Here is a 12763-nt window from a genome sequence, read left to right as displayed (position 1 = left end):
TACACATTCGCTAGTTAAGTCTTTTTTACTAGGGGTAATTCGTAATAATTCACCAATTAAAACCCCCTTGTGCCCATGGGACTTGAATCTGGTTCTATCTGCACTGCAAAGGCAGCCCTTTGAGCCTTTGTCCCACATTCCCTTAGTCCTCTTGACCAGAAAGTTGGTCTTCTTGGTAGCCATATCCTCTGCCAGGAGGGTATCGGAATTGGCGGCCCTTTCCTGTAAGGAGCTATATCTGATTCTTCATAAAGATAGAGTGGTTTTGCGACCTCATCCGGCTTTTCTTCCCATGGTCGTGTCAAGTTTTCATTTGAACCAGGATCTGGTTCTCCCTTCTTTTTTTCCAGAACCTAGTTCTGCGGAGGAAAAGTCATTACATTCCTTGGATGTAGTGAGGGCAGTTAAAGTCTATCGTAGGGCTACTGCTCAGATCCGGAAGACTAATGTTCTGTGTGTTCTGCCGGAAGGGCCCAGAAAGGGTCAGGCAGCGTCGAAATCTACTATTTCTAAGTGGATTCGGCAAGTCATTACTCAAGCCTATGGTTTTAAAAGGAAGGTTCCTCCGTTTAAAGTTAAAGCGCACTCCACTAGAGCGGTTGGCACTTCTTGGGCAGTGCATCATCAGGCCTCCATGGCTCAAGTCTGTAAGGCTGCGACCTGGTCGTCGATCCACACATTCACAAAATGTTATCAGTTGGATGCAAGAAGACATGAGGATATCGCCGTTGGGCGCAGTGTGCTGCGGGCTGCAGTATAAATCCATACCTCTGGCGCCCCGGCTATGTTATTGTGTCTTCCTCCCCTCATTGGCATTGCTTTAGGACATCCCACATAGTAATTACTATGGCTGCTCTGTGTCCTGTGATGTATGAGAAAGAAAATAGGATTTTTATAACGGCTTACCTGTAAAATCCTTTTCTTGGGGTACATCACGGGACACAGAGCTCCCGCCCCTCTTGTCTGGGGATATTGGGACACTTATTGCTTTGCTACAAAACTGAGGTGCTCCCAGTATGGGAGGGGTTATATAGGGGAGGGGACTTCCTGCCTTAGAGGCATGCCAGTGTCCATCACCTGAAGGTAGGCTCTATAACCCACATAGTAATTACTATGCTGCTCTGTGTCCCGTGATGTACTCCAAGAAAAGGATTTTACAGGTAAGCCGTTATAAAAATACTATTTTTACATATTCTCCTTCAATTTGGTTCAACTGAATTTGCATTAAAGTTCTCATCCTAATATTGTACAACCAATACAGTCCAGATAATTCTCCGCTATTCGTTTACAGGGAAACCCGCACTGATCACATGAATAAGAATGGAGGAGGATCGGAGTGACATGACTGAGAGGATATTGCATCTCACCCTGGAGATCATCTACCTGCTGACCGGAGAGGTGAGGAGGATTCTGGGAGGTCACATGACATCACTCTTATCTCTATTAATAAAACACAGACCTGACCGGAGAGGTGAGGAGGATTCTGGGATTCTAACATGATATTCCTATTGGTTCTCCAATACAGAGTTTTCCTCTTCCGAAGTCAGGTGATCATATGACCATCACAGTGCCTCCATGTGACTCCCTAAAACCTGAGAGACACAACATGAAGAAGATTCTAAAAGTCACCAAGAAGATGATGGAGCTGCTGACAGGAGAGGTGAGCGGTGCTGGGAATTCTGGGACATTATCCAGTAACAGACAAGGGGTGTGTCTGGATGGTGACTGTATCATTGTGTGTGTCAGGTTCCTATAAGGTGTCAGGATGTCACTGTCTATTTCTCCATGGAGGAGTGGGAGTATTTAGAAGGACACAAGGATCTCTACAAGGACGTCATGATGGACACACATGAAGAGGATGACAACGTACAACATGATCAGGTAAATGATGAACAATTATCGGTAGTTATGATTTTAATTCGAGCATATGTGTCACAATGAATGTTTCCTTATAGATCACCAATGAAAACATCAAGGATATAAATATCGGTATTAAAGAAGAGGAAGATGATGTGGTGGAGGAACCTTCAGATGTACACAAGGATATGACGGATCCACCTACCAACAGTAACCCACCAGAGATATGTCCCCATCCTCTGTATTTCTGGGATTCCACACAGGAAGGTCACATCATCCCTCACCATCATCAGGTAGATGAGGAACAATCACGGAAGGTTATGATTTATACGCAAACACGTTTGTTACAATGGATGTTTTATTTTATATTTAGAGTGGAAACCTCTGGGATTATAATATTGTTGTTAAAGAAGAGTATGAGGAGTATGGAGTGATGGAGGAGTATTCAGAAGGACACAAGGATATGATGGAGCCTCCTAATAACACCAACCCACCAGAGAGATGTCCCCGTCCTCTGTATTCCCGGGATTCCACACAGGAAGGTCACACCATCCCCCACCATCATCAGGTAGATGAGGAACAATCACTGATAGTATCATTAGGATCTGTACATTATCTGCATTGTTACCATTGATGTCATTTTTATTCTATCTTCAGAGTGGAAACCTGAGAGAAGTTGAGATAAAAGTGGAGGACGAGGACTATGGTGTAATAGAGAAGCTTTCTGAAGGACACAAGGATCTGATGGAGCCACCTAATGACAGGAACCTCCCAGAGAGATGTCCTCATCCTCTGTATTCCCGGGATTCCACACAGGAAGATCATAACTACGCAAAACATCATCAGGTAGATGAGGAACAATCTTTGATAGTTATAAGTTCTACACAAGCATGTTTGTTACAGTGAATGTTTTATTATATATTCAGGGTGAAAATAATATTGTTGTTGAAGAGGAGGCTGATGGGGTGATGGAGACGCCGGAGTTTCTCCAATACGAGTTCGAGACCATCACGGTGGAGTCATCCAGCTACATAAACCCACCAGAGAGATGTCCCCGTCCTCTGTATTCCTGGGATTGCACACAGGAAGATCACAACTACGCAAAACGTTATCAGGTAGATGAGGAATTGTACGTGGTAGTTACGATTTATAGACAAGGAAAATAAGAGAACGGCTATGACGCTATGCTGACATACAGGGGAGTTTTGGGTTAGGATGGAAAGTTGGGTAGAGGTCTCTTTGAGAGCACTGTAGATGTGTGTAGCTCTTTAGGGAAGGTCTTGAGCGACCTGTGGCACATGTAAGAACAAGCAAGCAGATAAGGGTGCCGGCTTCCAAGTGTGGCGGGTGATCAGAATGCAGATAAGGAAGGGATAAAAATGCACTCACAGGATGTAGAGGGTTAAGCAGATCAGAAAGGGATAAAAATGCACTCACAGGATGTACAGGGTTAAGCAGTATAGAAAGGGATAAAAATGCACTCAGGATGGAGAAGGTTAAGCATATCAGAAAGGGATAAAAATGCACTCACAGGATGGCGAGGGTTAAGCGGATTAGGAAGGGATAAAAATGCACTCACAGGATGTAGAGGGTTAAGCAGATCAGAAAGGGATAAAAATGCACTCACAGGATGGAGAGGGTTAAGAATATCAGAAAGGGATAAAAATGCACTCAGGATGGAGAGGGTTAAGCAGATCAGAAAGGGATACAAATGCACTCACAGGATCTAGAGGGTTAAGCAGATCAGAAAGGGATAAAAATGCACTCACAGGATGGAGAGGGATAAGCAACATGTGTTCCAATACGGGTGGAGCCTTCTGGGGAGCCATGCCGTGTTAAAGAGATCAGCAGGGCAGGGCTTTAGAGCTTCTCAAGGAAGCTGCCAGCATTTGGTCGCTGTTGTCCACCTTGAAGCTCAAGCAGGCAGCGGTGAGATGCAGGTCTTCCGGGACGTCTCCTCTGGCTACATCGGGCTCGGGTCTCCTTAGCTGGGATCAGATGAGTTAGACTGTGATGTCACACATCACGTGGGTGGGTGTAGTAAAGAGTTTCAGGGCAGGTAGGACAGTCCTGTCCCCCCCCCCCCCTTTATTTTTTTTTCCTTTGGTCCTCTTTGGCTTGACAAAGGAGTGGTCCTATGTGCCCTGAAACACGTAACCACACCCACCCTTGTGACAGCCCTATTCATCCTAGTCATGGAGGTTTCACTGGACAGGGAGGAGTCTAGATGTCACACATCACGTGGGTGGGTGTAGTAACATGTTTTAGGGCAGGTAGGACGACCCCCTTTATTAAACCAAAGAGTCCTTTTTTTTTTTTTTTTTTGGCTTGACAAAGGGGTGGTCCTACCTGCCCTGAAACAAGTTACCACACCCACCCACATGACATGACTGCCTTATGCTGGCCATACACTATACGAAAAATCGGCTGAAATTCGGTCCTTCAGACAGTTCGTTAGTTTTTCGACCAGTTAATGGGCACAAAATCGATAATCGTTCGGACGTTTTTGAACAAACGAAGGACAAGTTTTGAAATTTTCTGCGGAATGAACGATAAATCAGAAAGGTGCTTCCCGTCGGAACTTTCTGCACTAGGTAAATGTAAAAAAAAATTAACCAAATGTATATTATTTATCGGTCATTACATGATGGCAATATCGTTTGCGCTCACAGCCGAACGTTCGTTTTTCGTAGAGTGTCGGATGATTTTTCGTAGAGTGTATGGCCAGCATAACTCCTTCTAGTCATGGAGGTTTCACTGAACCGGGAGGGGTCTAGATAGTCTTATGCCCCGTACACAAGATCGGGATTTCCAACGGGAAAAAGTCAGTCGGAAAAATAGAGAACCTGCTCTCTATCTAATGCTGTCGGAATTTCTGTTAAAAAAAAAAAAGTCAGAGCATACACACGATTGAAATTTCCGACCAAAAGCTCCCATCTGACTTATTTTCTGTGAAATTCCGACTGTGTGTACGCGGCATAAGAATCATGTGCTATACGATGGTCAGGCCCCTGCTCTCCTAGGGACTTGTTCCTGAGATTTGTATCTGTTAACTATATTCTGTTGTTGGTCTCGTCCTCTTGGGTAGTTCTAGAGTTCCATCAGTTTTGATGGGTTTTTGGTTGAGGCTTAAGCCTCGTACACACGCTCGGTTTTCTCGGCAAGAACCAGCAAGAAAACTGCTGGCAGAGCTTTCTTGTAAACCGAGCGTGTGTACGAAGCTTTCAGGTTTCTCGTCTGGAAATCTGGCCAGAATCTTGACGAGATGCTCTCTATTTTCTTGTCGGCCTGTTTCCCGACGAGAAACCTGAGAGTGTGTATACTTACCTGTCGCCGTGGAAACCTGTGTGTGCTCGAAATGACTAGCTTCCATGGCATAGGTAGGGTGAAGCAAGATGGCGGCGACGGAATCGAATGTGACGAGCGCATGCTCGTCGTATGCGATGACGTCACCGCGTTCTTGCCTTTCAAGAGAACCACGGTTCTTTTGAAAGGTCTGTGTGTACACTCGGGCGGCAAGAGTTTCTTGTCGGGAAAACCAACGTTTTTTTCCTTATGAGATTCTTGCCCATGTGTACGAGGCCTCAGTGGAGTCATCACCCTTGGCAGTGATCTTTTCTGCCCTGGTTGATACTCTGTGGCCTTCCATTGGTCATTGGAAGCTTCCCGTCTTGTAGGGGGCTTTGTCTCCTCTGGTCCAGATTCGGGGGTTATTCTGTCTGATAATCCTGAGTTCCCAGTCCCTTATGGGCCTACCACTGGCTGTTATCCGCCCCTCGGATCGACTGCTTTTTGGATGTCTCAACCTCCAGTAGGCGGCAGTATAAACGGACTGTTTTTGAATGCAGAAAGTACGGAAACCTTTTCTTTTGCTTCCATTCTGTTGGTTTAGGGTGAAGATCTGATGAACGTGAAAGTTGAGTGTGAAGTAGAAGAGATGTGTGTGTGGGATGATCATCAATTTACGGAGGAGGATGGAATGATGAGGACATTCGTAGAGGAGGACACTCCTACAGAGATCAGCACAGGTGACCCATAATATATTCTTCTCTTATCTCTGCTCTGTTACTGCTCACTGATTGTTCCAGAGTAGGGCGGAGCTGAGTGTTCTCAGCCAATAATAAGTTGATAATGGTCCCCTCCCTGTACTGATACCCGTCCTGGGGTTCAGCTGGCAGTATTAGGTTGTGTGTCACTCCTAGTTACAGTAGCACAGATATGATAACACAGATTGAGCCTTTCTTAGGTTGATCCCTCTTCTTCCAGAAGACTTTTATAGATAAATGTTAACCTAAGGCTTCATTTCCATGGACAATTTTACAGACACTTTTCTGAGCGTTTTTTACAGCTTAAAAAAGCCTGTCCATGTTATTATTAATTTCCTCTGTTTACAGAGGCTACAGTGACCCAAGAAATTTTTGCTGATAAAACGCCGCGGTATCGTTTTTAGAGTTTTTGCGCGTTTTTGAGCGTTTGTGCGCGTTTTTGAGCGTTTTTACAGCTCTAACGCTGGAGCTTCAGAACGCACTGGTCCTGGTTTTTTTTTGCAGCTTAAAAACGGCTCAGCCATCTACAGCTCAAAAACGTCATGGTGGGCATGAGGCCATAGACTAACATAGAGAGCCGTTTTTAAGCTGCAAAAAACGCTCTAAAAAGTGGCTGTAAAAACGTCCATGGAAATGAAGCCTAAAACTCTATTACGCCATACTTGTCATCCCAACAAGACTGGTAACAGAAGGACTGAAACACTTTTTTATTTCTGGGAGGAAATTCTGCGGTAAGCTCCCTCCCGTGCTGCATATTAGAGCTGCTCGATTCTGGCTAAAATGAGAATCGCCATTCTCTCACGAGTCTCCCGGCGTAAAACATCATCTTTCACATTAACCACTTAAGACCCGGACCAAAATGCAGGTAAAGGACCTGGCCAGTTTTTGCGATTCGGCACTGCGTTGATTAAACTGACAATTGCGCGGTCGTGCGACGTGGCTCCCAAACAAAATTGGCGTCCTTTTTTCCCCACAAATAGAGCTTTCTTTTGGTGGTATTTGATCACCTCTGCGGTTTTTATTTTTTACGCTATAAACAAAAATAGAGCAATAATTTTGAAAAAAATGCAATATTTTTTCCTTTTTGCTATAATAAATATCCCCAAAAAATATATATAAAAAAAAATGTTTCCTCCGTTTAGGCCAATTCGTATTCTTCTACATATTTTTGGTAAAAAAAATCGCAATGAGCGTTTATCGATTGGTTTGCGCAAAATTTATAGTGTTTACAAAATTGGGGATAGTTTTATTGCATTTTTATAAAAAAAAACATTTTTTTTACTACTAATGGCGGCGATCAGCTTTTTTTTTTTTTTTTTTGTGACTGCGACATTATGGTCGGACACATCGGACAATTTTGACACATTTTTGGGACCATTGTCATTTTCACAGCAAAAAATGCATTAAAAATGCACTGATAATGCACTGATTACTGTGAAAATTACAATTGCAGTTTGGGAGTTAACCACTAGGGGTTGAGTGTGACCTCATATGTGTTTCTAACTGTAGGGGGTGTGGCTGTAGGTGTGACATCATTGATTGCGCTTCCCTATATCAGGGAACACACAATCAATGACAGCGCCACAGTGAAGAACGGGGAAGCTGTATGGAATCCCGACAAAAAATTCGGGCCATCGGAAAATCCAATTGTGTGTACGGGGCATTAGAAGGAAGTTAGTTACAATGGCCCGGATTCACATACAGCGGCGCACATTTATGCCGCCGTATCGTATCTCCTTTACGCTACGCCGACGCAGCGCAGAGAGGCAAGCACTGAATTCACAAAGCCAGTGCTGCCAAAACTGCGCTGGGTTTCCTTGGCGTAAGCCGGCAGTGGGCGTAAGCCATGCAAAAGAGGCGTGACCCCATGCAAATGATGGGCCGAGCGCCAGACAGATACGTATAACGAACGGCGCATTCGCCGTCCCGTGGACGCATTCCCAGTGCGCATGCTCAGAATCATGTCGGAACTACTCCCTAAGATACGTCGGATCACTGCCTACATCGTGAATGTAACCTACGCCTAGTCATATTCACGTCCAACGTAAAATACGTCGGCTTGTGTTCCCTGGTGCAGCCCTTTGTATGGATGCTGCGGAGTTGCACCTCCTTTATGGGGCATAACTTTACGCCGTACGTATGACTTTACGCGCACTGCGTCGGGCGCACGTACGTTCGTGAATCACCGTATCTCCCTCATTTGCATATGTGAATAGAAAATCAATGGGAGCGCCAAATGCGTCCAGCGTAAATATGCGCCCACTCTACGCCGGCGTAGGCAAGTTACGTCGGTCGGATGAAGCCTGTTTTTAGGCGTATCTTAGTTTCTGAGTCCGGCGCACAGATACGACGGCGCATATTTGCACTTACACGGCGTATCTGGAGATACGTGAGCGTAAGTGCTTTGTGAATCCGCGCCATAGTTTCATGTTGTTAAAAACTTGGCAGACTGCCCGTATTTTTTCTTTTGACAGCTGAGTGAGCAGGTAAGTCTTTCCACTTGTTATATGAAAGAATCGGCAAACTCTGCATTGGAGATCATCAGGGGAGTAGAATTGAGATCACAATTTTTTTAACGATTAATTGTGCAGCTCTACTGCATATCACCAGAAGCCTAGTCCTATGCTCACTTGTTCTATGGTAAAGGGTCTACAAGTCTGAACTTTGACCCTCTTGTTTATTGGAGATCACATGACCCAGTGCCTAGGCTTGTGGTTGTGTAAAGAGCACGCCCCTCCCAGTCCCCATTGGTTCCTGCTCTTCTGACAAGGCTGTGTAAATGTAGAAGTGATCTGGGAGGAGGACCAAAGGTTCTTTGATGGGGGGGAAGAGTCCCAGCTGGTTGGGACCTCCACAGAGAACATCTCCTCACTCGTATCTACCTGATCCAGATGGAATCTTGATGGAAGTGAACTAACCCTCTCATATCTATTGATGATGTTTTTCTATTTTTCCAGGACACGCCATGGAGAAACCCTCAGAGGATCGTCTCACTTTATCTCCAGGTTGTAAAATGGAAGATGAGGACATCACAGGAGATTGTGGAGGAGAAAAGACAATGAGCTCCACTATGGATGGAGGACTTCACAGTGTGGATAGACCATGGAATCCCTCTGACTCTGAGCAACCTCGTACTGTGGGGGACGGGGCTGGAATTCAGGGAGAGGAGACATTTCCCTGTCCTGAATGTGGGAAATTTTTTACCACAAGCTTAAGTCTTTTTATACATCAGATATCTCACAAGCAGGCGGGATTTCATTCCTGTTCTGAGTGCGGGAAATGTTTTCTAAGTGAAGCACATTTGGTCAGACATCAGAGAACGCACAACGTTGAGAAGTCGTATTCCCGCCTTGAGTTTGGGAAACAGTTTCTTCGTGTATCAGAACTAAAGCAACACTACAGATCCCCCCCGGGTGAGAAGCCATATTCATGCCCTGAGCGCGGGAAATGTTTTTCACAGGAATCACAACTTGTTGTACATCAAACCGTTCATACTGACGAGAAACTGTACCCCTGTCCTGAGTGCGGGAAATGTTTTTCACAGGAATCACAACTTGTTGTACATCAAACCGTTCATACTGAGGAGAAGCCGTATTCCTGTCCTGAGTGCGGGAAATGTTTTTCACAGGAATCACAACTTGTTGCACATCAAATAGTTCATACTGACGAGAAACCGTACCCCTGTCCTGAGTGCGGGAAATGTTTTTCACAGGAATCGCAACTTGTTGTACATCAAACCGTTCATTCTGAGGAGAAGCCGTACCCCTGTCCTGAGTGCGGGAAATGCTTTTCAAGCAAATTAGAACTTGTTGTACATAAAAGACATCACACAGGGGTGAAACCTTATCCCTGCTCTGAGTGTGGAGAAAGTTTTATTTCCGACTCAAAACTAAATAAACACTACATGTCCCACACGGGGGAGAAACCCTCAAAGGATCGTCTCACTTTATCTCCAGGTTGTAAAATGGAAGATGAGGACATCACAGGAGATTGTGGAGGAGAAAAGACAACGAGCTCCACTATGGATGGAGGACTTCACAGTGTGGAGAGACCATGGAATCCCTCCGACTCTGAGCAACCTCGTACTGTGGGGGATGGGGCCAGAATTCAGGGAGACGAGACATTTCCCTGTCCTGAATGTGGGGAAAGTTTTAGCTCTGAGCAAATTTTCTCTGTTCATTCCTGTTCTAAGTCCGATACATTTCTTCGTCATGAATCGGAACCTGTCGGACATCAGAGTTCTCACACAGGAAAGAAGTCTTATTCCTGCCCAGAGTGCGGGAAATGCTTTGTTCGTAAAGCAAAACTGGACATACATTACAGATCACACACGGGTGAGAAGCCGTTTTCCTGCCGTGAGTGTGGGAAAAGTTTTTCGGATAGTTACAGCCGTTGCAGACATCAGAGATCGCACACGGGTGAGAAGCCACATTCATGCTCTGTGTGCGGGAAATGTTTTGCAGAGAAGTCTGATCTTTACAAACATCAGAGATTGCACACGGGTGAGAAGCCACATTCATGCTTTGAGTGCGGGAAATGTTTTGCAGCGAAGTCTGATCTTTGCAAACATCAGAGATTTCACACAGTTGAGAAACCATATTCCTGCCCTGAGTGCGGTAAATGTTTTCTCCAAAATTCAGGACTAGTCAGACATCAGAGATCTCACACAGGGGAAAAGCCGTATTCCTGTCCTGAGTGCGGGAAATGCTTTTCAAGCAAATTCGAACTTGTTGTACATAAAAGACATCACACAGGGGAGAGGCCCTATTCCTGCTCTGAGTGTGGAAAAAGTTTTATTTCCAACTCGAAACTAAATAAACACTACATGTCCCACCTGGGGGAGAAACCCTCAAAGGATTGTCTCACTTTATCTCCAGGTTGTAAAATGGAAGATGAGGACATCACAGGAGATTGTGGAGGAGAAAAGACAATGAGCTCCACTATGGATGGAGGACTTCACAGTGTGGATAGACCATGGAATCCCTCCGACTCTGAGCAACCTTGTACTGTGAGGGATGGTGCCGGAATTCAGGGGGAGGAGACCTTTCCCTGTCCTCAATGTGGGGAAAGTTTTAGCTCGGGTTTAGGTCTTTTTATACATCAGATATCTCACAAGCAGGCAGGATTTCATTCCTGTTCTGAGTGCGGGAAATGTTTTCTAAGTGAAGCACATTTGGTCAGACATCAGAGAACTCACAAAGTTAAAAATTATTCCTGCCTTGAGTGTGGGCAACAGTTTGTTCAAATAGCAAAACTAAACAAACATTACAGATCCCACACGGGTGAGAAGCCATATTCATGCCCCGAGTGCGGCAAATGTTTTTCACAGAACTCGCAACTTGTTGTACATCAAAGAGTTCATACAGGCGAGAAGCCCTATTCCTGTCCTGAGTGCGGGAAATGCTTTTCAAGCAAATTACAACTTGTTGTACATCAAAGACATCACACAGGGGAGAGGCCGTATTCCTGCACTGAGTGTGGAAGATGTTTTAAAATGAAATCGACACTTACTGACCATCAAAGAACTCACACAGGTGAGAAGCCGTTTTTCTGCTTTGAGTGCGGGAAATGCTTTTCAAGCAGATTAGGACTTGTTGTACATAAAAGATATCACACAGGGGAGAGGCCGTATCCCTGTCCTGAGTGTGGAAAATGTTTTATAATGAAATCGACACTTATTGTACATCAGAGATCTCATACAGGTGAGAAACCGTATTCCTGTGCTGAGTGCGGGAAAAGTTTTTTTACTAATTACTCACTTATTAATCATCAGAGAGTGCACACGGGTGAGAAACCGTTTTCCTGCTCTGAGTGTGGCAAATGTTATAGCCAGAAATATCATCTTACTATACATCAACAATTTCACACGGGGGAGAAGCCGTATTCCTGCTCTGAGTGCTGGAAATGCTTTAGACTGAAATCTCAACTTAATAGGCATCAACAATCTCACACGATGGAGAAGCCGTATTCCTGCTCTAAATGCGAGAAATGTTTTCCACATAAGTCTGCACTTACCATACATGAGAAGTCTCACACTAGCGAGAAGTCATATTGCTGTCCTGAGTGTGGGAAACGTTTTTTCCGGTGGGCTGATGTTACTAGACACCATAGTGAATGCCGTATGCAGAAACAGCTTCTTCCGTGTTCAGAAAGCGAGAAATGTTAGCTACGGAAATCAGAAAATGTCAGACATCAGAGATCGCACATGGGGGGAGCCGTGTTCCTGCCCTGTGCGGGAAATGTTTCTTGCAGAAGTCTTGTCTTACCAAACAGAGAATCATATTTTGCCGTACATCCGAGATCTCACACTGGGAAGAAGCTCACCTTGATATACACCTCAGAAAACACACGGCTGAGCGCTCCTCTGATTTTTATCATGGAAGAAAGACCTTATAAGGAAATCAGAGATTACTAAAGACTTCAAAGTTCTGTCTGGCTTCCTCTGCTAGGAAAAAGAAGGAGGGGGTGTCACTGCTGGTTGGGTCCCTCTAGGAGAGAGCAGGAGGGGGTGTCACTGCTGGTTGGGTCCCTCTAGGAGAGAGAAGGAGGGGGTGTCACTGCTGGTTGGGTCCCTCTAGGAGAGAGGAGGAGGGGGTGTCACTGCTGGTTGGGTCCCTCTAGGAGAGAGAAGGAGGGGGTGTCACTGCTGGTTGGGTTCCTCTAGGAGTGAGAAGGAGGGGGTGTCACTGCTGGTTGGGTCCCTCTAGGAGAGAGGAGGGGGTGTCACTGCTGGTTGGGTCCCTCTAGGAGAGAGAAGGAGGGGGTGTCACTGCGGGTTGGGTCCCTCTAGGAGAGAGAAGGAGGGGGTGTCACTGCTGGTTGGGTCCCTCTAGGAGAGAGGAGGGGGTGTCACTGCTGGT

The 12763-nt window shown here is 45.4% G+C and overlaps 1 protein-coding gene across 1 annotated transcript; it reads left to right on the top strand.

Moving 5' to 3' along the window:
- Positions 1 to 2384: 2384 nt before the first annotated feature.
- Positions 2385 to 12433, top strand: LOC120910606 (zinc finger protein 585B-like). Its single transcript, XM_040322363.1, has 5 exons — positions 2385 to 2425; positions 2515 to 2703; positions 2784 to 2972; positions 5750 to 5885; positions 8861 to 12433. The coding sequence occupies exons 2-5, from the start codon at positions 2602 to 2604 to the stop codon at positions 12067 to 12069; spliced, it is 3636 nt and encodes a 1211-aa protein (XP_040178297.1). The 5' UTR covers positions 2385 to 2425; positions 2515 to 2601; the 3' UTR covers positions 12070 to 12433.
- The last annotated feature ends 330 nt before the right edge of the window (positions 12434 to 12763 follow it).

The sequence above is a fragment of the Rana temporaria genome, chromosome 8 (assembly GCF_905171775.1).
Source record: "Rana temporaria chromosome 8, aRanTem1.1, whole genome shotgun sequence".
Lineage (NCBI taxonomy): Eukaryota > Metazoa > Chordata > Amphibia > Anura > Ranidae > Rana > Rana temporaria.
This window is presented reverse-complemented; position numbering and strand designations above follow the sequence as displayed.

What these genes read in the sequence shown, in the direction of transcription:
- LOC120910606 (XM_040322363.1), top strand. Translation starts at nt 2,602, where the DNA reads ATGGAGCCACCTAATGACAGGAACCTCCCAGAGAGATGTCCTCATCCT. An exon ending in ACTACGCAAAACATCATCAG is followed by an intron (nt 2,704 to 2,783) that starts GTAGATGAGGAA and finishes TTATATATTCAG; the next exon opens with GGTGAAAATAATATTGTTGT. An exon ending in ACTACGCAAAACGTTATCAG is followed by an intron (nt 2,973 to 5,749) that starts GTAGATGAGGAA and finishes CTGTTGGTTTAG; the next exon opens with GGTGAAGATCTGATGAACGT.